The following is a 26287-nucleotide window of genomic DNA, read 5'->3' on the forward strand; positions in this document are numbered from 1 at the left end:
TTTTGTCCCTTCAGGCCCAAATTAATAGGGCTAAGCAAAACAGTGATTCTTTTAGCTGTACGGTTTTTGAGATCAACTTTTAGGTTTAAAGCCTATCCTGACTGTAAGGTCAGAGGGACTGCAAGTGAAATGCCTGCAGGATTAGGCTCCTTCCGTTTCTCCTTTGGTTGCTGATGCCGACGTATATTAGTATGCAAAGCAGGCGAATTCAGTAGAAAAATCGAAACACTCCTCATGCATATGACTGTCTATAGCTCTATCTCTCTCTGTGGCATCATTCTGTCTCCTTCTGGCCTTGGTGCTCTTCTAACGCTGCCACGTAAGTACGTGATTTTTGTGATTCCATTTGTTTGCACTTGCCCCCAGACAATCGGGCCAACATAAAACATACACATCTAAGCCAGATCGTGATCGGGCGGACATATATATATATATATTGTGGCATATAAGATATGATACGGGGGATGGGTGGTTGTTATGCGAAGGTGTCGCCATCTAATAACGAATGCCACATGCAACACATTGACGTGTTGACTTAATGAAGCGAATGCGCGCGTGTTTATCAGAAATTAAATGTCAATTGTTGAAAACTAATTTCCACGCATGTTCTCCAAACACACCCACCATGGCCACCCACTGGCCGCCCACTGCTGCCACCCAACGAATTAAATGGCGCGTGCCGTGTTGGGTAAACAGCGGGAGTCGCCCATTTGGAACTGGTGGGTAATAAATCAATGCCACGAAGTGAGCCGCTGACAGGAAAGGCGACGTATGCTCGGGAGAGCTCCTTAATCTCCCACCCAGGTGGTGTCTTTCGTTTGGGCTGCAAGTGCAGTCGTTGGACGGTTACGCCTTGCAAATGAGGTATCCAAGGACACGACACAGGACACGAAGTCCTGTCACTTTGATTTACGTGATTTCTTCGCTCGCCCTCAGTCTCTCTGGACTTGCAAGAAATGGCAACGAAAAGAAGAGTGCTTGCCAAACTTTTTCGACTTTGGAGATTTGCATTTGAATGGCTTTCTAATTTATTGCTTTTAATTGCTGGTCTGCCAAGGACCCTCCTTAAAGATCCTTGCTACCACTTAAAGCACCATCGAATATATTGGTTGAAGCGATTTCTGTTTCGGTTTTTTTTTTCTCTCTCTTATTGCTGCTTTTTGCGGCTCCCTCAAAAGAATCTGTGGGCCCAGAGCATTTCGCAGCTTGAAAGGCATTTCTCATATTAAAAATGTATCAAATATTTCTGTGAGCCAGCTCTTTGGCCCACTCGTCTGTGTGAGTCTGACTGCGAGTCGGGGCTTGCCTGCCTGCACCGAAAAATAACTCATACGCATACGCAATTTTCAATATTGCCAAGCAAGGATTGCTGCTGCAAGCAGCGGAGGACACATGGGAAAAGGCGAGGGGATCCTGACTCCGGATGGAGGAGGAATGTGGCCTCTGCTGCATGCATCAGTTTCATTTTGTCCGACTGGGAGCTGCTCAAAGAGCGAGCTGCAAAGTATGCACCATGCCAGAGTCCGTGACCAGATGGAATCCGTATATTAGTTCCGCATAATCATAATCAATTGCTACGCGAACTGGCTATTTCTATCTGTATATCGACTATTTCTTGGATTTATGTATTACAAATTGTGTTTGTGAGAGTTTAGTATGTGCAATCGCAGCTTAAATTAGTTTAATCCTTCAACTTTAGCGTAAGATTTTTGTATTATCCTTTTCATTGTAGAATTTCCCCATTTTCCTTACAGAATGGCCCATGGATCCAAGTACGTTGAGCGCGGTTCTGAATCCAGATTGGTTATCGACAACGTCACCTATGAGTACCAAGGCGAGTACGAGTGCCGGGCGACCAGCTATATCAATGGCCAGGAACGGGTGGCCATATCCGATCCGGTGTCGCTGCAAGTTGTGGGTAAGTCCCTATCTGCAGAGCTTGTATCTGCTGTATGGTGTGGCCATAAAAACCGCAATGCCACAAAATATGACGACAACACCGGACAGGCCCGCAACTTCCATGTTTTTCTCCACCTGACACGCACCGAATCCTTTAGAATAGAGCAGCCAGCGAAGCACTGCCAAAAGCATTTGCCAACCGACCCAACCGAAAAGTGTATCACGGGTTAAGGAACGGTCCATGTTTGTGGTCATAAATCTGCATCCCGGCTCTCTCTCTCTCTCGGCTTTTTTCGATGTCAATTTTAGTCCCGGACTGGAATGGAAACCAGTGTCATGGAGATGACCAGCAAAGCCACAGAGAAGGTGACAACACAACCGGACGAATACAAAAAAAAAAAAAAAATGAAAGAAAGAAACCCAAAACGTATTCCTCCTCGGGCTACTCATTTAAGTCCCACTCCCTTCGCGAGGCTGCCGTGCAACTAATGCACACTTAAAACAACTAACAAAACTCCATTAAAAGCTGTAGCCGGAAAGCGCCTGCAAAACATTTTAAGCGCTTGCGTTGCCACCTCCTCGTCGCTTTCCCGCCCGCTTTCCCCTTAAATTCTCCCCTTCTGCCATACAACCGTACAATTTCGCGGTGGCTGGCAACTTGCAACTGGACGGCAACGGACTAAACCAAAAACGTAACACAAAATCAAAATGAACTTATGACCGCAGCGCCAGCGGAACAAAAAAATGGAGCTGCAACTGCCGAGGGCGAAAAACTGGACAGCAAACTAGGAGAACGAACAGAAAAAAAAACAGAAAGAGAAAGAGAAAGAACTCTAAAAAAAAAGAGCAGCAAGAAATATTTAAATTTAGTGCTGAATACCACAGCACGTACATAATTTATGACCAACCAAGGACACGAGCAATTTAGCAGAGCCGGGAACAAAAAATGTGCACAAAAATAAACATGCACATGAAAAAAAACTCCTCACCACCACATCTATACATATTCAGGACTATGTATGTGTGTGTGTGTTGGTGTCAAGTAACTAACTAACAAACTAACTAAGTAGGACAACGTGCCAAAGTGTCAAAAAAAAGTGGGATAATCAGCAATTTCTCATTGTTTGGCCATAATTTCTCTCGGGCACGTAATTTTGTATCTCCGCTGATTAACATTTTTATAAAAATGTAAAGGATAATCCCTGATAAACTCAAATAATACATAAATTGAAAATCATTTTCCTTCTTAAATGAATTTAAAAGTTACTTTTCTGTTAGTTTTATCTCACTTAAAACTGTTAACAACATCTTTATTCTATTTAAAGGTTCAATATTCCATTTCCTGATTACGTAAAATAAATACTTTGATTATTACCTAATTAAAAAATATATCTGAGAAACTAATTTGCCTTTAAGTTCAACATAATGTAACCCCCTTAAAGCCTTTGAAATTACCAAGTTAGGTGGTTGAACTGCACCCTTCAACCACTCTATATAATTATCTTCGGCAGTGCGGCTGGGCGAATGCGTTGCGCCGCACTCAACTCAATTAAAAAGTCATCTGGCCCGGACTAAACGCGACTCCTTTATGCATTTTTCACCTTGTTTCCGTTGTCCTTGCAGGTGCCCCGCAGGTGCTGCGACTGCATCCATCCTTGCATACCGTCTCGGTGAAACGTGGAGAGGCAGCCAGTTTGACAATGGTCGTCTGTGCGGATCCGCGGCCACAACGCGTCGCCTGGGAATGGGGATCTCTGCGTCTGGAGGCTGGCTCGGGCATCGGTGCGTATACTTGTTTGATAGGCATTTACCGCTCAGCGCTTAACCATCCGCCCCATTGGTCCGCTAATGGTAATGCAATTAGGCGCTGGACTTAGTTTTGCCTACTCGGAATTCAATTAGCGCCGCTTTACACAGGATGCACAACGATGGCTCTGACTCTGGCTCCGCTCGAGGGCTCATTAGATTAACTATTCCCGCAAAAAGGGTTCGGCTATGAACATTCCTACAATCGCGAGTTGTTGGGCTGTTCCGCAAATCAAGACAAATTACATGACCGAGCGGAGTCAGAGTCGGACAAGAAACTGGCAGTGTCATGTCCGATGCTGGATATGGTGGGGAGGGGACCAGGAGGGTAGAAAGGGTGAGAATTGGGTGCCTCGGGCAGACTTCCCACGCCTGTCAGCCGCCGGTAATCCGAGCTTCAACAGACAGGCAACACACACAACCTGATTCACAACCAAGCTCATTTTCCAGCTGAAACTCTTTCGGGATGAACATCCGCCAGCAGATGCAGCTGCAGCGTTGTTTTCTCCCCTACTCTCCATGAACTTGAACTGCATCCTAGCCAGCCAGTGTTGGCCATTGTTGCCGGTTATTGATTACCTGACTTAACTGAAAATTGGAAAATTAAATTACAAGTAATTAGTAGAGAGCTTGCAGATTTATCTTAAATGATATAATAACTTAACCTTTTAATGATTTATATTAACTTTGAACGTTTATTTTTGAAAGTTAAGCAGTTGAGTAAAAAAATTGTAAAAAAAAATGAAGAAATAAAATATTATTCCTAAGAAACCTTTTGAAAACCAAACATTAATAACTTTAATATGGTTAGTCAAAGCTTATAAATAGTTCAGAATATTCACTACAAAAAAGTTATATTGATTACCAAGTCTAGATGTATATATATAATCCCGATAAAAGCTAAATTGGCAACACTGGTCTTGGGTCTGTGGGTCGCATTATTCTTCATTTTCAGCTTGTCTGCCCGTGTCCATCCTTGGTCGTCCTTCGTGCGTGTAATCCTGCGTGCTTTCACTGCCACTGACACAAATCAAACGGAGCGCATTCCCGACCAATCCGTTTCGCCCCTCCCCCTTTCACTCCTGACCTTTTTCCACGTCCAATGCTAGTTAGCCCATCGAATCGAATGATTAATGTCGGCCGCCGACAAATTGTGTGCAATTCTAGTGCAATTATTTAGCCCACGAAAGCCAATTCGCATTTGGCTAACAAGGACTCTTCTGTTCTATTTCCTTTTTTTTTTTTTTTGTCTAACTCTATAGATCGCTTCCGGGCCGATGACATGCAGCCGGACACTCGTGAGGACTGCTACCTGTCCACCCTGCACATCCTTCATGCGGATGAGCACGACTCAAGGCCCTACTACTTGGTGGTGGAGAACGAGCGGGGCACCGATCGTCATGCCATACACCTGATTGTGGAGGGTACGTTTGCAGGTGCATAGACTTTTCTTTGATTTTCTTTAGCCCAGAACCCCGAATTTTCCCCAAGTAACAACTAATTATATGTTTAAGTTGAACTAATTTGCACTTTACACATATGCACGTCACTTGCAATAACAACTAATTAGTTTTGGATCAATAGTTTAAATAGGAAATTCATTTTAAATACCTATTATTATCTGAGATTGATATTTGCAGGGTTTTCTTACACAATCATATTACGTTTTTAAACTAAAAACATAATATGTAACTAAAAGTTGACCTAAATTATACTTTTGAGACGAAACGAGGTAGATTAACTAGCCAAAATATTAATTAATAATACTAATACTAGGTATTTAGTTGGCCTTAGTTTAAAATTCAAACTGATAAGAGAACTCATTAAACATTACCCTTATTCCTTGCATCACTTCCCAATGATTTTAATTAAAATCAATCGCACGTGCAATACATGAATTGCATAAAATATATATACATATATATCTTCTGCATATGAAAATGAAAATTCCCTTAATGCTTGCATAATCAACGTCACCATCACCGCCACATCGAATACGAATATCCTTGTATCCGTCAACCGTATGGAATTTCCGGACAGAACCCTACGAGATGAGCTATCTGATGGGCGTGGCCGGGGGATGCATGGCCGCTATCCTTTTGCTGATTTGCCTCTGTATCTATGCGATCAAGAGCAAGAGATGCTGCTTTAAGGGTAAGTTGAAATGGGGAATGGGACTTGCGATTCCCCGAAAAAGATGGAACGAGTACCGAACAATCATCGGGCCCGTATTAATTGCACAGCCAGAGTGCCGTCAAGGCCGCGACAATTAAAACTTCCTCCTTGATTATGGCGCCTGTTACACCAACCAACCAACCACCACCCACCATCCTGCCCAAGGCCGCTGTCACACTAATTGCAAAAACACAAAAACTTGCCAGCTCACAAAGCATTGAAATGCGAGAAGGACGCGGTCATGGCGGAAAAAATGGCTGCCAGGATGGATGCGTCTCTTTGGCGCTTTGTGTGTGTTGTGTTGGTTCTCGTTTTTATATATTTTTTTTTGCGCCTTTTTTCCTATTCTCCTTGAAACTCGAAACTCAAATAAATCTCATAAAATATTCATTAGCGTCCAACGCCTGCGGTCAGTCTCCGTTTCCTGTTTGCCCCTCCACCACCCCCTAAGTACACAAAAGGGTTAAGGGTTTCGAGCCAGCTTTTTGTTAACTCCGCCAACATTTTCATCTGTTCTTTTGCGTGCTAAGGAAAAATGGCTTTAAGCCAGAGTGCGCTGCCTAATTAGAAATCAAAACGCAGACAAAAAGCGTTGAAACTTTTTACAATTGTAAAACAATTTGCAAAAAGGAGCAGGACTAGCAAGAGTAGCGAAAACTTTGCCATTGCTGAAGGACATTTGAGCCAATCCAAGGAAACTCACATCCCCCATGATCTGTAAACACTTTTCAGGATAAGCCCCAGCCACCTAATCGCAATTTCTCAGTTGTCAATCAAGCTGTCAATTTGACTGGCTGACTGACTGACTGCTGCAGCTGCCTTCCAGTTGTCAAATGCCGTTTGACAGATCTCTCAAGTGCGACCTGATACCATACTCGTATATATCTTCGGCTAAGGAGCCTTCACCCCTTCGATATCCATCAAAATTTGCAAAACACCTCCTCTGAGGAATTTACACGTTCCTCACAATCAATAAGTCCTTGGCTCATTTATCACGGCTCCAAGGGCGAATTTCAGATAAAAAATAATCCATATATATATATATATCCATCTGTCTGGCTGTCTGTTTGTAAATTGCCAGCGGTATTTTCACAGCTAATTTCTACTATTTTGCAACCAGACAGAACCACACCCTTCACGGAATAATGGGTGGAATTTATATTCCTGAATATTGCAAACTCTAATATGAAACTTCCCCGCTTTCTCCCTTTTCTTCCTTTCTCTTCTCGGATGGCACAGGTTCCACGGGCTATAAATCATCGGATAAAGACAGGTAAGTTGAAGCGTAATACGTACACACCCTTTCCCTACCCCTCTATACACACACACACACACTCTTAAATTGGCACACATACACATATACCTTCAGAGAGGGGCCATAGATAAATGACCATTTTGATATATTTTTATGCAGCCGCATCCTGCAGCCAACAGGTGGCGCTGGCGTGCCAATTTATGCGCCCCTACTGGCCGAATACAGGACCTCGCTCATACACAAATACAAAAGCACACGTACAGCATTGGAACAATGAAAAATGTTTTCCACATGCATGAGTGCGAGTGTATGTGTGTGTGTGGGGGGACATAAAATATTATACATTTTTCATATATTCAATATATGCACCGACGAACGAGCATTTCTGTTGGGCCAAAAACAATGCTGAAATACCCTCACGCGAAGTGTAAAAAGTCAGCCACTTGGGAGGGGATTAGTTTTTAGGAAAGCAGATTTGATAAAAATAAGAGTTTTTGTTGAATCAAATTTTAATTGTTGCCACAAAAGAAACAATTTTATACTCGATTTTAAATGAAAACAGATTTTGATTGTTCCATTTCATAGGTTTCCTAGTACCAAAAGGTATCCAATGAAAATGTTAGGAATAAATGAAAATACTTTTTAGCCAGAACTTATAGACCTTATATAAACCTTAAATATTCTTTATACCTCTCACATTCCAAAGGGTATATGAATAATTTTTTGTTTTCCAATAACAAATAGAAACAAAAGGGAACCTATCGCTCATTGTTGTTGGTTGCAGGATGCTGGTGCAACCCCAACCCCAAAGTATGAGTTATGAGAGGTTATTTGGCCATTCAGCGCTCTCCGTCCTGTGCTCCTCTTGTTTAGGAGTTTAAAATTACTACATTTTGTTTGTCAAACTATATACATGGCAGTTCAAATGGATCAATATGAAAAATAGAACGGAAATGGATTTAGAATTTCCGTTCCAAGTACACTTTGACTACAATTTCCATAAAATTCATTTTGTAGGCTGAATTTCTGGCCCCGTCTCTAGAGTAAATTTCTGTTGCGTAGGCAAAGGGGAATATCTAATTTCCTAAACCCCAAGTAAACAAAAGCCTAAGGCAAGGCAAGGCAAGGCGACGACAAAAACTAAATAGATATTCAGATATGCGTGAGGGATACAATTTGCCAATCAGCGATAGAAGGCAAAGAGCCACCCAACCACTTAACCACCACCCACACAATTGTCACTTGGGCAAACAATTTTCGATAACGATTTGGTCTCCTCTTCTCTTTTCCTGTTTTGCCCGCAGCGAGAAAGCTGATTTGAAATCACGCTCGGATAGCACGAGTGGCCCTCAAGGTGATTCGATTTACACCACGCCGGCGGGCTTCCATCATCACCAACAGCAGCAGCAGCAACAGCAACAACAGCAGCAGCAGCAGCAACAACAGCAACACGCAGCAGCAGCAGCAGCAGCGGCTCTACATGCCGCATCCCAACATCCGCAGCAACAGTACCCGGGACATGGATCGCCGGAGGCAATGAAGGTACGCATGGCTGCAATGATATTACAACCGCCCACTAGGGTCTAGCAGGCAATTGATACCACTAGCGAATCCAACGAACAGCTAACGCAACAACAACAACAACAACAGCAACACGAACTTACAAACGAACACACAACACCGAACGAACAGCGACTTGATGACAGTAACGTAAGCCACAATAATAACAACCACAAAATTAGTTCCACATCGACTACTGCCCTGACCAATAGCGATAATAACAACACCTCAGAGGTGGCCAAAACCAGCGACAGTAGCAACAGTGAGGGTAATAGTTCGCTGACTAGCAGCAAGAGTAGCAAGCGGGATCTGGAGAACAATATGAATAGGGAGATAAAGCCACCCACAGTGCCCAAGTTGCTCCACCTGAACGTGACGAGTGTGGAGCAGCAGGACCCGGTGGATCCCTTGCCAGTGGGTCCTTTAACCCCTGAGGAAACCCAGGTGTTGCTGCAGAAGCTGAGCATTAACAATCCGTTCTATCGCTTCCGCAAGCAGAGCAACTCCTTGAAGGAGCTGCGGCGAAAGGGTATGGTGGTCCCGCCTTCAGCCCGCTCCCGTTCCGAAACGGATCTGGGTCAAGTTAGTGGACTGCAGTTGTTACCACACCAGCAGCACAGTGAAGCCAAAGTTGTAGTTGTACTAGAGAGTAAGCAGCAGGAAGTAGCCATAAGTAGGCCTAGGAGTAGCGTTAACCTTAAGACTAGATCCGTAAGCAACCTGATGAGCCCCTCCACCAATCAGACGGGAGATAGCTCCACGGTGATCACGAATCCCTTCTCTATATTCCACGACGATGAGATCCTTACATTAAGCGTTAACACGCGACTGAGAAATGCAGGGAATGCCAGGAATTCCAGGCCACAAAGACAGACTAGGGGCTTACGAAGACTTTTCGAGTCCAGTAGGAATCAGAATCCTCCCTCGGAACATCACTATCTGCACGGTGTGCCAGTGCGGCGCTTCGAGAGGCAGGACTTTGACAATGATCCTGGAGATTTGTTAGGCAGAAGGACGAATACCTCCAGTGGAAAGCCCAAGCGATCGAAAGCGATTTTTAAGCAACTCTCACTGCGGAAGCTGCACCAACGAGGAACAACCGAAGATCCACCCTCTCTGCCCAAACTCAAGCTTAGTTATCCCAACAGGACGCATAGCATCCAGAGCATGAGGGCATCCGGAGGTGGCGGATATGACATCCAGCACACCACTGCCTACCATCCAAGACTAAACCATTCCACTTCGCCGGTGACCAAAGCCAACTACTTCGAACGACTGCAGGCCAAGACACGGCAGGGTATCCAGAAGATACGCGAAAAGTGCCGGAACTTCAAGACGAGCTCTGGAGAAGGAGGATCCATGGGCGGTTCCGAGTTCAGTGGCTTTCACACCCTGGCCAAGGATGAGAGCTTTCGCTTCATCAGTGATCGGGCGCACATCTCAAGCTATGAATCTCGATGCAAACAGGCCACCATCTACAAGAGCTACAAATCAGAGATTGATCTTAGCAAGAACCTGCACTATTTGGATGCCTATTTGGAGCAGAACTTTGATCACCAACTGAGCACCACCAAACAGTCGGCGCACTCTGTGGGTCGAGTGAGTGGAGCCCAACGAAGAGCTCTAGCCAAGCAGCCTGATCCTGCCCCAGAAACTCCTCGTCGGCCCAAACACAAAAGGAGTCAGTCGCAGGCGGCCAACTATGGTGCTAATTATGAGAATCTTGGAACCCTACCCATTGCATCCAAGTCGAAGGTAAGAAGCTCCGCCCTCCACTCGGACTCGATGAGCAGTTCCGACTATGCCTCGGTGTTCAGTGGACCCACAACTAATAGACAAGAACCAGAGGACGATGCCAAGGACTTTAAACTGCGCTACGAGCACCCGGACAAAATGTGCGAATACTACTTTGACAACCTAACGAGCTATGCTCTGGCATTGGAGGAGAGCGAGGACTTGCTGCTGGCGGAAAGCGCCAAATCAGCGAGATTCTTTTACGACGACGATGAGGACGAGGACGAGATTGAAGAGGTGGCAGAAGGATTGGGTGGGGAGGGTGAGGCGGCTGGTGGCAGGCCGGATTATATGGCCCGCGACATACGCATTCGTGTCAGCGTGAACGAATGCGAAGACGCTGATTGGCATCAGCCGGCGAGTGCGACATCCTATAATGAGAATCTGGCCGAGAGCACATTCTACCAGTCCCTCAATCAGCATTTGCAGCGCCAGGAGGTGGGCGATGATGTCGGATTGGAGGAACAGAATCTCCTGGTAGGCGAAAGAGTCGGGGGTGGCGGCGAAAGCTACCTGGAGCACTTCCAGCGACAAAGAGGCCGAAACTACGAAAGGGCTACGAACTCGGCGCATTATCCACGGGGTGAATTCTATGGATTCGGCAGGAGTACCGGAGAAGGTGGAGAACAGCCGGATGCGACCAGACAACGACGGGCGGACCTCATGGAGGCCCATTACGCCCGCAGCTATCAGTCGGGCCAGACCAGGGCAAAGGGCAGGACAAGGAACCATGGACTCGAGATGGAGCGACAGCACGCAGCAATCCCGACTGCAGGAGCAGCAACCACAGCAATGCCAGCTGCAACAGGCAGTGTCATCAATTTGGCTCTGCCGGGACAAAGCGGCGATGTTTTGTATGCCACCAGCAGCAAGCAGCAGATAACGATGCCGATTTCAGCCGCAGGTCCACAGTTCCATCAGCCGCATCCAGAGCCAGCGGCATTAGGGGGAGCAACAGCAGGAACAGTAACGGCAACTACATCAGCAGCAGCAGCAACATCGGTCCCAGGGAGCTTACCCGGAAATGCAAACAATCGCTATATGCTAGAGAATTTGCGCAAATACTATGCGAATCAACAGCAACACCCGCCCGCGCATTCGGTTAACTCCTCCTCGTTGTCCAACTCCTCATCATCGAACTCATCAATGTCACAGCAGCAACAGCAACATCAGCAACTAAAGCTCAATCTGAACCTGCAACCCACCGCGCCCAAAGTGCAGCAACAACATTTGGGCAACCGCCGAAACTCGAGCACATCGAACGCCTCCTCGACCGCCGACAACTTCGACACCTTCATAACGTTGCGCAATGCCACGGCAAATACAAGCACGGATTATATGGCCAAACAGCAGCAACATCGTCGTGGCAAGCAGCATCAGCAGCAGCAGCAACAACAACAGCAATCCGTGCCGCTTACCTCAGCTCTGAACTATTACGGACACGGGGCCACGCCCACAATGAATCCCGCCCTCGCCTACAATGGCAAATTAACGGCAACCGCAATGTTGTCACAAGTAAATTTAAGCAGAGCAGCCGCAGCGACAGCAGCAACATCATCGTCCAGTGGACCGGCAGCAGCAACAGCAGCAGCAGGAGCAACAACAACCACTGCTGTCCCACTGCTGCTGCCGCATCAGCAACATTCGAGGTCCACGTCCAAGGGTGAGGGCTTCATCCTGGAATATGAATGTTAGCGCCCAATCGGAATGCCATCGATCGAAGAAGGGGGATTGCTAGTTGTTTCTTTTTCGTTTGCTATTTGTTTGCCTTGCCAAAAATTACAATTACAAATTGGCACATTTGCTTCTACGCTGATTAGGACTCGTGTGTACAGATAAAGAGTATGTAATATATATATATGAACAGAGAATATAAGGAGAATAAGAGAATCGGAGGAGGAGCAGCCCATCAGCCAATTATTCGTATCATATCAGACATGAGGGGATAGTTAAATCGTTTGCATAGAAGAAGAGATTTGCTTATCCACTTTGATTATGTTAGGAGATAAATTAACGTAAACTACGACAATAATGCAACAATTCAATTAAAATTGACAAAGATATGGATAACGATAAAGCGTACATTTATTAGTCACAATCTTAGCAAAGGACACACATACATTGAAGCAGCATAAATCAAATTTATAGTTAAATCAATTAAACATCCATGTTAAGCGTTCTCCTAAATGTATGTGTATGTATATCTATCTATAAAGAAAAACTAAACGTAAACGTAAAGAAGAGTGTATATGAACGTAAGCGAACCCTAAATGTATACTGCATCCTATAAGAATTACGAATTTTTCGAATGTACTTCAAACTCAACTTTAATTAATCGCCGGCCCAGTTTTTAAAGTTTTTGTTTTCCATTTTGCAAATCAAACTCGTGCAAAAAGTTACTACAAAAAAGAGGTACATAACTACAATTATATGCATAACTATCTACGCTCGTATTTAAATGAAAGTTCTGGCTAAGAAACTTGCCTGAAGTTTGTGGAATTGTAAAAGGGAGGAAAAACCAAGCACTCAGAGCTTCCACTCGATTAAACGAACCGAAAAATAAGCTTGCTATGAAAACCCATTATGTTTCTGAAACCGAAATTGATTTGAAGAGGTTGCTTTTGAGTTAATATACAACTACAACTAGCTATGGCCGAGCAAGTCGCCGTTGAGTGCCAACAGCGATCGTCTTTAATGAGCGTACTGTACGTATGCGCGATATTTTCTCATTAAACGTCCGTCTGAGTGTCTGAGTATGTGTGCTTACAACCACATAAATATTTGTACAACGGCCCAAAAAAAAGGAATGGGAAACTCACGCACACACTGGAGAGTCACAAACATGCCGATTGCTTTGGGACGACGACGACGACGAACACATACACACATATGAAAATTGCAAAAGGGCTGGGGAAAAAAACACGCAGGCAACGCGGCGTATGTGCAATGTATTTCATTTCCATGCCACAACGGCGTCTGGGGGCCTCCATGCAATTATCTGTGTGCGCGCAATTTATCTCATTTGCGGTTGAGTTATTTCCGACTGCAGCAAATAATACTGCCAGCCAACGTCCAGATCGCATTGGTCTGTATGTATGTGTGTTCTGGCTTATTTTTTTGTGCCAACCAAAACACCCGTGGCACCCAAAAGTCCCTCCATCGAAATACCTCACCCAACTCCAACGCCTCCTGCCACCGCCTCATATGCCGCAACACACTTTTCCGCTTAATTTACTGGCAGGCGGCAGCTGCCTTCGCTGCATTGTCAGTTGACAACAGCAATTGCTGCATAATGCATGCCCAGGACTCTGTGTAAGTTCTCCTGTCAACGTTTCTGTCCCGTACCTCTCGCATTCTCCTTCACCCCATGTCCTCATCCATTTGCATGTGTATATGCTTGCATCTGTGTTGGTCAGGCTTAATGCATGATGCCGCCTCAATGGCTGTTTGCCCGCTCGCAACAATAATAATTCATTGGCTGCTTTATGGCTGACCATCAACTTATCGGCACAGTCGCCTCCCATCGCATCTGTCGCCCTTCCTGAAGCATATAAATTAATAAAAGTCAAATTAAAATTACATACTTTGATGACAACGTAGCGTTGCGATTGGACTGGAGGTGGACTTTTAAGGTGGGAATGTGGATATGTCGATGGTGAGATATGTATTTAATCATTATCGGCGATCGTTGACGTGAACAGCTTGCTCGGTCATAAATCTTTTTGATAATAGATTTTCACCTTAATTACGTATGATTTGTGTGTTTTAACTTAGCTTGTGTTTTAGTTAACCTGCTGATATAGTGTAGGTCTAGGTTGAAAGATACTCATTTTAAACTAAATAGGTGAAGAATTTTGCATATCTAAGCAGAAGACGGCTTACTCTAAGACTTCCACCAGCTTGTGTTTCATTCATATCGTATGGGAAAGCCTGTCAATTCAGCTAGTTTTTAGTTACCGACTGAGGACAGACACCGAAAAACAATTACTGCTACCAAACAACGAGACAAAGCACTTACTCGATTTGAAAACCTGTGTTCAGGACAAGAACTGCCGCCAAGCGTGCATTTTGTACAACTTGAATTTTTTCCACCTTTCTATATATTTCTATATACTTATACACATATATATACTTATATAATGCCTAAGCCCTATGTTCGTGTGTTTACGTTTGTTTACGTTTAAGTAATGCAAGAAGAAGGAAACCAAAAAAAAAAACGATTCATTAAAATGAGCGGCCCCCGGCCGAGTTTACTTAAGTACGATATATATATATATATATATATAGCATTTTCTACATCACACAAAGTTAAGAATATATATATATATATATATATTTATAGAGTACCTATTGATACATACAGCGTATGTATGTGTAGGTGATCGATCTTGAACGCATTCATTATGTTTTACGTTAACATGCTAATGCTCATTTAGTTTACATTATGTATATGTATGTATAACTTATGTTAATGATGTTACTACTACTACTACAAAATACTACTACCAAAATTTATTCGATTCGATTAGTTTTCCTTTTCGATATGAGATTGAGATTTCCCGAAGGTGCAACAACAACTATATTGTAATACTCAAAACAAAAAACATATAAAAAAAACCAAAAAAAAAAAAACAAAACAAAACAAAAAATACCAAAAGTTATATACTCTCCACACCAAGCGGAATGTTTTTCCTTGCCCGCCCCTCAAAGAACCATGTAAAGCATTAAATCAAAGCAAATAATCCAGTAATCAGTAATCCAGTACTCCAGTAATGCTGTAATGCTGTAATCCAGTAACCAACTGTCTGTGCTCGATGCATTTTGTGCAACTCAAAACAATTCCAGTTACTCGTACGTTCCCAAACATTTTCGTTTCGATTTGTTTTAGTTTTCGTTTTTGTTTTCGTTTTCGATTTCGGTTTAGTTTTCGGTTACGATTTTTGTTTCGGTTTCTGTTCCCATTTCCGTTTCCGTTCGTATTTGTATTCGTATTTGAATTTAAACTTGTATTTGTACTTGTGTTTGTGTATCCGTCCAACACACTTTTGTATATGACAGTGTTTAGCAGCAAGAGTCATGCGATATATATACGATATGAGAAAGCAATGCGAGTTCCATAATCAAGTTTTTATTGCCTGCTTTTGGGCGCGCGCGTGTCGAAAATATTTACACTTTCATTTTGTCCAACATGCAACGTTAGCTTGCCCTGTGTGTGTATGTTTGTCTGCTGCCTGCTTGTTTGATTAACAACCTGCAACATGTTTTTGCCTTATCTCTTTCGGTTTTTCATTCTGGCCATTATGTTTCTGTTTTCTGATTTTTACCTCCTTCTGTTTTTATTTGGCTCTCTTGTCTTAGCTGGAATTCAGCCAAACTGAGAATGTAACCGCAACGAATGTGAATTGCTATAACCTGATTTTTGTGTGTGTTTTACCAACTCTCTCTCTCACTCACTCTCTATATAAATCTCTCTCTCTCTCTCTGTCTGAAGCCTTATTCGTGTTGTTTTTTATTATAATTTTGCCTTGCTTCCTGCCAGTCGTGATTATTTTTATTGCTCAAGGTTTATACATCAGATTTTACTACTTGTTTACTACTTACAAAATACATTTTGTATATGTGTGTGTTTTTTGCATTTTGTATCTTGTATGCGTGTGCCATTAGCGTGTATCGATGTGAGTGTGTGTGTGTGCTGTGTACTGTATACCAATTTGATCCGAAAAGTTTTCTTTGGGTTTTAATTAACCACAGAGCTGAGAAAGCTAGCAGACGGATTGAAATCAGCCGACAGGCCAGAATAAATACCATTATCTTTTGCATACTTCTGCATTTGTTGTTTACGCTCTCAATGCGAAACAAAACTCATAAATAAAAGGCCCAGACACGCACCACAAACTGTCAGTGCATAAATCACAAGCAACTTGCAACTTCTGGCCGACAAATGGCCCCGAACCCAAGGCAAAACTTTTGGCCCATCCGTCTGCCAGGGCAAACATTGCCCTGCAATTTGTTAAGCGCCAGCGAAATTTGGCCAAATCAACTAAAAACCAGTTGCACCAGTGCACCATTTAACAATTTCACGCGCCTTTTGCCTTCAAGCCAACAAATCCCAACTTGAAATCAAGTTTCAGTTTATCCAAGCCAATCAGTTTGAGAAAACAAGAAGAAAAAGTGGGCTTTTAAACTTGAGCTAATCGCATAATCCAATTAGCTCCTGCCACAGTTCAACTTGCAACATATTTCTGCAACATACAGCCTTGAGGGCCACTTTGAGAATTTTTGAAAAATGTCTGTTGGTTAGGCAATGCCAAATTAATGATTGGGTAACTGACTAACAAGTTGGCTAAATCCAAATCTACTTGCCAGGTATTTCAAGGTATCTTTTTGGCCAGCACACACACACACACACACCCATAGGCACTGCCCAAAAACACACACCATCACAGGCACCGACGCATGAATGCACTCGAAATGTTCACATTCACAAAAGCAAGAGCACATTTTCACAGACACACAACCACCAGAAAAAGGGTTTCAAGATGCAGCTTAAATTAATTTCAAATTGAAATTAATCAGAAATTTTCTAAGGGATTTAATTAGAAGTTTTCCTTGAAGTGAGCTTTAATCTTCATACTCACTAACATCTTCACGCATTATGAATTCAAAACAGAATTTTTGCGCAATTATGACAGTTAATTACAAGCAATTAAGGTTGTAGATGAGCTCTTCGATCCATTTAGCCGGCCATCCGTTTATCCACTCACCCCACTCGCATCGAGGGGCAAACAAATCAGAAAGCAGTGCAAATAATAACAATAATAATACCATTACCACAACAGCAATCATCATAATGCGCAATTTTAATAATTTCATTCCGCTGTCAGTCATAAAATTGGTTTGCATTCATGCCCAGGCCATAAATAAGTGCGTATGAATATTGCGAAAGGCAATTCTCTCTCTTTAAAATGTATTCCGCGCACAGAAATTAATTAAAGTCAAAAGGAAAAAATGTAGCGAAAAATCTTTTTTATTTAATTGATAGAATTAATAATCACAGGGGGGAAGTATGGAAATCGGACACACACGAAAAAAAGAGCAAATGCGCCTTATTCATGTTACAATTATCGGAATTTTTATCCACCTGGCACAATGTTTGTTACGCAATTCAGTTTAATTTCATATTCTTTATTTATTTTTTGCGTGTGAAACAATGAGTAACAATTTGTCGAAAGTACTTAAATCCTGTTTTTGTTTGGCAATCTCATTTGGTATGGTGTATGATCAAAGTTTACCCATCTGTGTGTGTTTAACCAATATATTTTCGGTTTAGTGGCTCTGAGCTTGATTATTTGTTTTGATTTGTATGTTAAATGTTCTTCATAAGCAACCACACTTTTTTGTATTTTGTGTGTTATTTTTATATACCAAGCTAAGTATTAAGCAAACCAACATTTATCCCCCTCCCTCCTTCCGTTTAGTTGAAGGTCAAAATATACGAAACCGAGCGTTTGCAGACGCCAATTAAAATTGAAATAAAGAAGTCGAGCCAAGATCTGGCTAAGGCCAAAGATGTGACCGATATTTGAACCAAGTCGAAAATGATTTTTCGTTGGGCCAACAATTAAATGCAATGTATAAATGTATGCACCTTGTATTAATTTATTTTTATGTATAAATAAATTTATTTAATATTATTAATCTTAGTCTTGATTTTAGCAAACGCAACTGATATGATTTCAATAAAATGAATCTGATTTTTGTAATCCAATTATGTATTTTCTTTATTTATTTATTTATACTAACTAAATGCAACTCCTAACAGTTTTACTCACCCCTCTGTCAAGTTTAATATCTTGCACCAAGTTCTTACGATTGTTTATTTAAGTTGGGATGGTTTTCCACTTATTAAGCCCCTGCAGGTCGTGTTTTTAGTATTTTACTAATCATAATCACACTTTAATCTTAGAAACAAGAATTGGGATTAAGAAATAAGCCGTTCTTACTTAGTAAAAATTTCTTATTAGTTAAAAATTCATCTGGAGCTTAGGTCTTAAACCCCTGATACGTATCCATAACTTATAGAGGAAGTACATAAATTTAAACTTATGAAAATGCAGAAATCCCTTGATTAGATTAGTAGAGAACCTTGAATTACCGTCCCTGCAGAAAGTTAGTTAAACTGGCCAATAGTTAGATACTCTCTTTAACCCCCCCCCCTTACTCCCAAAACTCACATATGTATGTAACTATTTAGTTTTAAATATCCATATTATATTCCCAGTTTTCGCTCTAGCTCTCTGTCTCGTGTTTGTGGCATTTTGTCTACTTTGTTTGTACTTCATTTATATAGCAATCTTCATGGAATTGTTTAAGCAAAACAAAACTGAAAACAAAAAGCCGGCAAACAAATAAGTTATATAAATATTTATACAATAATTATTAATAATGCAGAGCAAGTAATTTATAGAAAATGCAAAAAAGAAAAAAAAGAACAAAAAAGCAAACAAAAAACCCAATACCGTTGAGGGGAAGAAAGAAGAAGGAAGAAAGCATAAGTAACACATTATGAATGAAACAAATTTATAACGAATAAAAACAATTTAATTGCGAATGCGTGTGTGCGTGTTAATATTTATTCATACTCGTATTCACATGCATTCAGTTTTGTGTGCCTTAATACTTTTGCAGTTGAGTTTTCCCATTAATATTGCATTGGGCATTATTATTAATATTGATTTCGTTCATTGTATTTCCCACTTTGTCGATGTGTGCGCCTCGTGTGTGTGTGTGTATGCGTACGCAAATGCGTGTGTATGTGTGTGTGTGTGTGTGCCATGTGCCTTGTGCAAACGTTTGGATAATTTTCTCTTTGTATGTATGGATGGATATGAAACAATAAAACATGTTTTTTTCTCTCCCCATTCCCCCTCCTTATGTTTTTTTCTCCGTTGAGTTCTGATTTATTCATGAGAACGCAGAGCTCTCAGTTTTCCCCTCAGCACCCCTTTTTACTACCCGCCCCGCGTTATGAATTTTTTAAAGCTCTGCGCGCAGACTACCACTCAGCATCCATCCATCCATCCATTCACTGTTAGTTGATTGAATACCAATACTCCCACATACACAGAGATTGTCGCGTTTAGTAGATACAAATACTTATATATATATAGATACAAATCGATCTTGGATCTCATCAGCTGGCCACGCCCACTTTGCGTGACACAAAAACCAAATGAAAAAACACCGCCCAACACTCACTCCACCAACACTCTGACCACTTGGCATTTGCTTCAATTTGAATTTGTATATGACTTTGAATGCAAAACCTTTTCTTTAAGTAATGTCTGTGATTTGTGTTAACCGAACTTAGTATACTAATAATCATTCACCAATTTCCACGTATGAGATTCTTTTCAAGCGGTACCCAAAAATATAAGAACACCGAAGTGAAGGCCACCGGAAAGAAGCGAGGATTCGGCTAGAGAAAAGCTTTTAAAACCAAAAAAAAAGAAACCAATTCTTCCGACATAGGAAGCAGTTAACCAAAAAAAATATAAAAGAAAGTCCTGCAGAAGTATTAACAATTTTTAGAGCTTTTAAATTAAAAGTACATTTTTGTTTTTAAGTGTGTTTTTAGTTTTGATTACGTGGACTTGGTGAGCAAACCCCATCCAGCCAGAAAACCCCTCGTCTTGCTCCTCTCTCTCTCTCACTCTCTGTCTCTTGTCTCTCTCTCTCTATATATATATATTATATTATATATACGCATACTTGTAAATTGTTTAATTGATATGGATTGATTGATTGACTGACCTTGACTATATATATATATATAAAATCCACCTATACGACATGTATACCTTATATTAATGACTATGAATATTTATGTAAAGGATTACATTTTACTTTCTCTTTTGATGAACTTTCGATGATGTAATAATAAGCGAATGAACTGAATTGAATTTTCCTTTGATATTTATACCTCCAAGTAAACACACACACACACACAGTCACACCCGAAAAGAACACACATATACAATTATATATATATATATCTCTATACGTATATATCCTGCCGGAAGTTGCTGCCGTTCGTTCCTCGTTCGTTCGCTCGTTCGCTCGCTGATTGATGATTGATGATCGTGGTTTGCCAATTACAATACTACCTATATATATATATATATACTACCTATATATTCCCCACACACTCTACAAACTTTCGATGAGCTGAGTCATGATTTGTTATGTGGTGCAAGCGGCATACGAACGTTTTATTGGAGTTTTACTTTCAACTCATTTTCGTTTCGATACTTGTGTCCAATATATCTACTACATATACACATAATTATATATAAAACTAAAATATTAACCAAAAAACCGATGAATTATCCTACAATCTAGCCACTAGTGTACGCTTCATCCAGTGCATAATATTGTAATGTTAAACTGAATGTCTTTCTTGTGATAACCAAAAAAAAAAAAAACAACAAAAATGAAAATTTCCCACAGAAAAACTGAAAACTCCATCTAACACGCAAGACACCTGTCTAGAAGAACAGACTTCGAAACACTCAAGTACACTCTTTGAACACGGCATTCCATACATTTTCCGAACCTTTGCTCCCTAATCATGGCACACACTGCGCATACTTGATATTTTAACAATTCGCCTAGCTGCACCGCCACTCTCTAGCTATCTCTCTTTAACTATCTCTCTCTCTCTCTCTCTCTTGCACCGACGCGAAACAGATGCCACTGAAAAACTCATTATAAATTAATTAAGCAAGCAATTAATAATTTCACGTTCAATTTAAGTTTGTAAATGAATTAATGTTTCCCCAACACCCAATACCACTAGCACCCAAAAAGAGACAAGAGCAACATAACAGCCGAAACTAGCCACACTAACCACGCCCACTTTCCTATATACCCTCAACTACCTTTCCATCTTTTTTTTCCAACACTTTTGTTGTCATAGCCTCTAAGCCAGGCATAATTACCCGTGCATTTTAACACCCTTTAGCCCCCTTAGAGCTTCAGATGAGCACCACCAACACCACAGCCCCAAACACCTCCTTCTCACACCACTCCTTCCCCGAAAAATGTAATTTACATACGGCAACAAGCAACTTCGTTTTAGCCTTTTTTTCCATGTTGTTCCTAACTAGTTGGAGAGAGAAAAAGTTTTTTAATGTACGTACATACTTTTTTGCATTTCAGTTAATTGCAATTTCGAATATTTTTAGCTAGCAAAAAAACATTAACATAAATTGACTGAAATTGAATTAAGCATTTCACCTGCAGCCATAAATGAAAATTATAATTTTGTATTATTATTATCTACCAATCTCTCTCTCTTAAAATATATATGTCTCTATCTGTCGCCCGTTCGTTTTTGTGCTTGGTTTAAAGTTGTTTTTTCTGCATTGGCCATTATTTTGCTTTTATTATTATCGAACTTATAATTAAGTTTTCCAATTGCATTTTCATTTTTTACCCGTCCGTCTCTCTCACAATCTCTGCACTAAACTAGCACAAAGAAAACTAAGCTCGTTGCACTCAGCACCACTTTTTGATTGAAACTTTTATATGGTATATAACTATATATAGACTAGTAGGCATAAGAGATTTTCCAGCTAAAGAAAAGCGCCTTGTGAGCTATCAAATGGAAGGCAAAAAGTCTTTCAGTAGCCAAAATACGAGTAAGTACTGATGATGATGAAAGCTGCCCAGATGAATTCCATAAATATCTCACATTCCCTTTAACAATCATCTCAAGACGCAGCTTAAGTGCAAACCGACCTGAATATGGCCCCATATGATTTATTCCACCCAGATAGTTGACTCCCACGTCATTGCCTTCTTATGGCCTCGTTATTTGTGAGCCTTTCCTTCAACGACGTCTTAATGGCTCATTGCATTGACAAACACACGTCGACACAGGCCCTTGCTAGAGACATACTGACAAACATAAGAGTTGGGGAAAGAACATATAATGCTCTGGCATTAATTTTATTATATCTTTTGCTGGACTTCTTTTGCTTTCCTTCTACGTCATTTGCCTGCTGCTGCTGCTGCTGGTCCTTGGTGGTAGGGAAAAAGGGCAGCTTGGAAAATTCCAAGGAAACTTATTATCCAATTCAATGGAGACGAGCTGCAAAAGTACCCTATAAAAAATAGCACCTTACTTAACTTATTTGCCAATTTAGTATTAATAAGATCATATCAATCTAAATATATTGCATATTTATAACCCACAGAAACTATAGTTAGAAGAATTACAAAGAGATCAACTTTTAAGGCTGATTTCTTTAAGGTTCTTTTCTCCAAGCCATGCTTAAAATTGTTTAAGAAAATCTTTCAACCTTAGAAATATCTTTATTGTCAAAGAGGTAACTGCAGTTCACTGCTCGCCGACATTAATAAATTTTATTATTTTCATGCTCCGTTGTTTCCGTCTGAAAAGTCCTCAGTCTTCGCTGCATTTGTCGAACGGCATGCAGATTTTATTGTATTTCGTTATAAGTTCAATGTACCATAAATTTCCGAAAATGGATTTATGTTGCACTACCGCCCTATCTTCAGCTTTCCTCGACTCTCCCCAATGCCCCCCGTAATTTATTGCGTGTGCATTTCCGTTTCGAGTTCATCGAGCCAGTCGAATGCCTCATCGCCTTAAAGAGTTTAATTCAGCCATTTGGCAATGGGTTCTTTTCTGAGAATCAGAAAACAATTTTAATGCCAGAAGAGATGACATGGCGGGTTGGAAAAGTTTACTTCTGGGCCACAAGCCACGTGAAACAAAACAACTCGCAGACCATAAATTCGTGCAGCTGCTGTTGGTGATACTGCTGTTGCTCCTGCAGTGCAGTGCAGCCACTTTTGACACCACCGCCCACCGGCTTGCGAACTAATGACAAGCCTCGCAAAATGAAGAAACAATGCGCGCATAAATTACCCTCAAGGCGGTGCCCGAAATTGCATAGCAATGGCTTGGAAGCGAAAACTAAACGTAGTAGTGGGCAAAAAAGAATCTCAACTGACAGGGGAAAAACTACGAGGAAAACCAAGAGGGAAAATGGCTGGTGCAGTGGGATTAAGGAAAACAATGGCGCATCAAATTACAGCTAACAACAAACAGCGAGTCGAACTCGCCTTGGCAGACAACTGCCACGCCCATCGACCGAACTTTGCATTGTCGTGGTTCGGTTTTTGTTTCAAAGTGCCACACGCCGTATACGCAATTTGCTGCCATGTGTTTGCTGCGATTGTGTGTTCGAGTGTATGGATGTGTGTGTGTGTGTGTTGTCTATTGTAATTTGGCGCTATTATTAAAAATCCTTTATGACGCCTCCTGGCAGCTTCAGCAACAGCAGCCGCTCAGATTTCAGTAAACGCATTCTGCGCGCTCTAATTGCGCCATTAAAAGATGACAAACAAAATTCCCCCCAGACTCCAGACAACGGATTATTCCGCCTCCCCTTCGTCGAATCCTGGACTCCGTCTGGAATCCCCCGGCTCTGGCCACAGATTCTGGTTCTAGCCCATAGTCTATAGTCTTATAAGACTGCGAAGACAAAAGCAACGAACAACGGCGTAAGGCGAAAGGCATTTAATATGCTTTTTATGCGTTGCCTGCTATTTTTTTTTCGGCACTTTAGCGCGGATGTCATAAATGGCATGCTCCATGGAAAAGTAAAGTTTCCGCCGGCTGTACCACTATAAATGTAATTTATGTCTGCGTACATGGCTGTGTGTGTGTTTTTGCAGGTGCATTTTATTTTTTAATATGCTCCGGGCAAACACAACACATGAAATTTGAATTTTACGCGACCGCCTTGCTTCTTTTTCAACGTGGGTTAGCCAAGTTAAATAGTAAATATACCCAACTAGTGGCCGTGTAACTAACTCAAATACGCAACCCGCTTTCGTCGACTTTTTCACCTTTTGGCATCATCGCATCTGCACACCTGTGCGGTGATGCTGTCTGCGTGTGTGCTTAACCTCCGCTTAATAAGTCACTTTTTGACACAACAGCTAATGCAGCTACGTGGAATTAAGTTATTAGCGTTGGCATAACTTTTTGACAGCATTATATTGAATTATCTGGCGGATTAAAGTTTATGATCCATTATAAAAAGAAACTAACTAAGCTAGCAATGAGACAAATAGGCAATAATTAATCATTTTTTAAAAGTTAATACTTTAATGGACATTTTAATACACTTGAATTCATTTTAAATGTTAAATAAAAACTGAATCTAACTTATGGGGATAAATAAATAAATAGACTTTGCAACCTTCTTGAAAGCCACCATTAGCACCAATTGAGCATTAAAGCCAAGTTAAGCCAGTCCTTAAAACAAACAACCTTGAACATAACAATAAACTAGAGCAAATGATGAAGTTATTTCCTTAAACTTTCCAGGTCATTCAATCCCTTTTGAAATACACTAAAAACCGCTGCAAAAGCCGCCTTCGTCTTAGAGATAAAATTTGGATTTTCCCTTTTTTTCCCCCGTTTATGCAGCCTTATTGAAAAATTAAACTTGTAATAAAATTTAATGACTTGGCGGTTTTTAATAAAAAAAAACGGCAACGCCTTAACCAACAGAAGTGAGAGGAAAATGCCCGCAATTTAAGCGCAAATTTGTGTTCATAATCACAATTTTGGTACCTTTTTCTCTCACTCTCTCTCTGTTACCAGGGCGGTAATGACCACACAAAAATATTTTTTTTTTTTGGCTTACCCTCGACCTCTAACTTTGGTGCGGTGCGTGCAATAAAAAGTAACGAGGCTGTTAACATTAAGGCAAACGTTTGCCTTTCACTTTGGTCAAGAAGTCAGACGGAGGATGAAACAAAAATACGTACAGACAGGCGGCTACGACGAAGGTTCAGGAGGACTACATTCTGGCGACTACGACTGGCGACTCATCGACGTTAAGTCGGGGCGTTAATATTTAAATTTATATTGCGGCCGGACTTCACTGGTCACGGTTCCGTACCTTACCATACCATACCGTTTGGCCATCAATTCTGCGTTTAATGCCTGCGCAAATATTTGCGCAATCAGCAAACAAAACAAACGCCGGCCAAACCGCCGACTGTCGACTGTTTAAGCAAAGCAATTGACCGTTGCCCAGGACACCAGGATACCGGTGTATTCAGTATATATGTATGTTTATAGGGAACACCGGGTAAAACAGGACGATGAAAGCGACACGGCCGCAACTTGTATTTCCTGTTGACCCATGTTCGTGTACGACATTAAAGCGGAAGTCCTGGCAGGTGCGAAGACCCCTTTTTTTTTCCCAGCCACTTTCGTGCTGTAAATATCTGTGTTAATCATTTAATTAAACTGCGCTCACTGTGCATATTTCTCGGACATACATTTTCGGTAATTTATGGCGTGATTTGGGCTTTTCGACAATTACTACTTCAATATGCTATCTTTTATGGGCCATTACTGCGTATTTACAACAGGGCGTATGCGCTATATTTTTGCCACAGCCGCAGCAAATAAAGCGCTGCATACTTTCTCGGGCATCTCTTATTCAAAACAACAAAATGACGCTTTTGTTTAAAACCTACAAATTGGAAGTAAAACGGAGATCATTTTAAATGCAATGTGCTGAATTATTCAATGCAAATGCGTATTTAAAACAAAGGTTATTTTCTGAGAATTTTTTGGTTGTTATTTTTAAGATTGCTATATTAAAAATTAGCAAATAAATTCATATTTTCAAATGTTACATTTATTAAACAGTTAGTTATCTTTAATAATTTGGTAAAATA

General features: G+C 41.2%; 1 protein-coding gene across 6 annotated transcripts in view; it reads left to right on the top strand.

The window, feature by feature from the left end:
• Positions 1–26287, top strand: part of LOC108109479 (kin of IRRE-like protein 1) — a 109919-nt gene that overhangs the window by 76221 nt on the left and 7411 nt on the right. For 4 of the 6 annotated variants that reach the window (XM_017218007.2, XM_041819152.1, XM_041819154.1 and 1 more), the window contains exons 10-15: positions 1755–1918; positions 3523–3681; positions 4968–5141; positions 5746–5859; positions 7120–7153; positions 8440–8677. In XM_017218007.2, the coding sequence (XP_017073496.1) occupies positions 1755–1918; positions 3523–3681; positions 4968–5141; positions 5746–5859; positions 7120–7153; positions 8440–8677 (883 nt within the window). Of the gene's footprint in view, positions 1–1754; positions 1919–3522; positions 3682–4967; positions 5142–5745; positions 5860–7119; positions 7154–8439; positions 8678–17967; positions 20232–26287 lie in introns of those variants that run through there. The other 2 variants (XM_017218006.2, XM_017218005.2) reach the window with 2 other exon arrangements.

This window comes from Drosophila eugracilis, unplaced genomic scaffold (assembly GCF_018153835.1).
Source record: "Drosophila eugracilis isolate 14026-0451.02 unplaced genomic scaffold, ASM1815383v1 contig_47, whole genome shotgun sequence".
NCBI lineage: Eukaryota > Metazoa > Arthropoda > Insecta > Diptera > Drosophilidae > Drosophila > Drosophila eugracilis.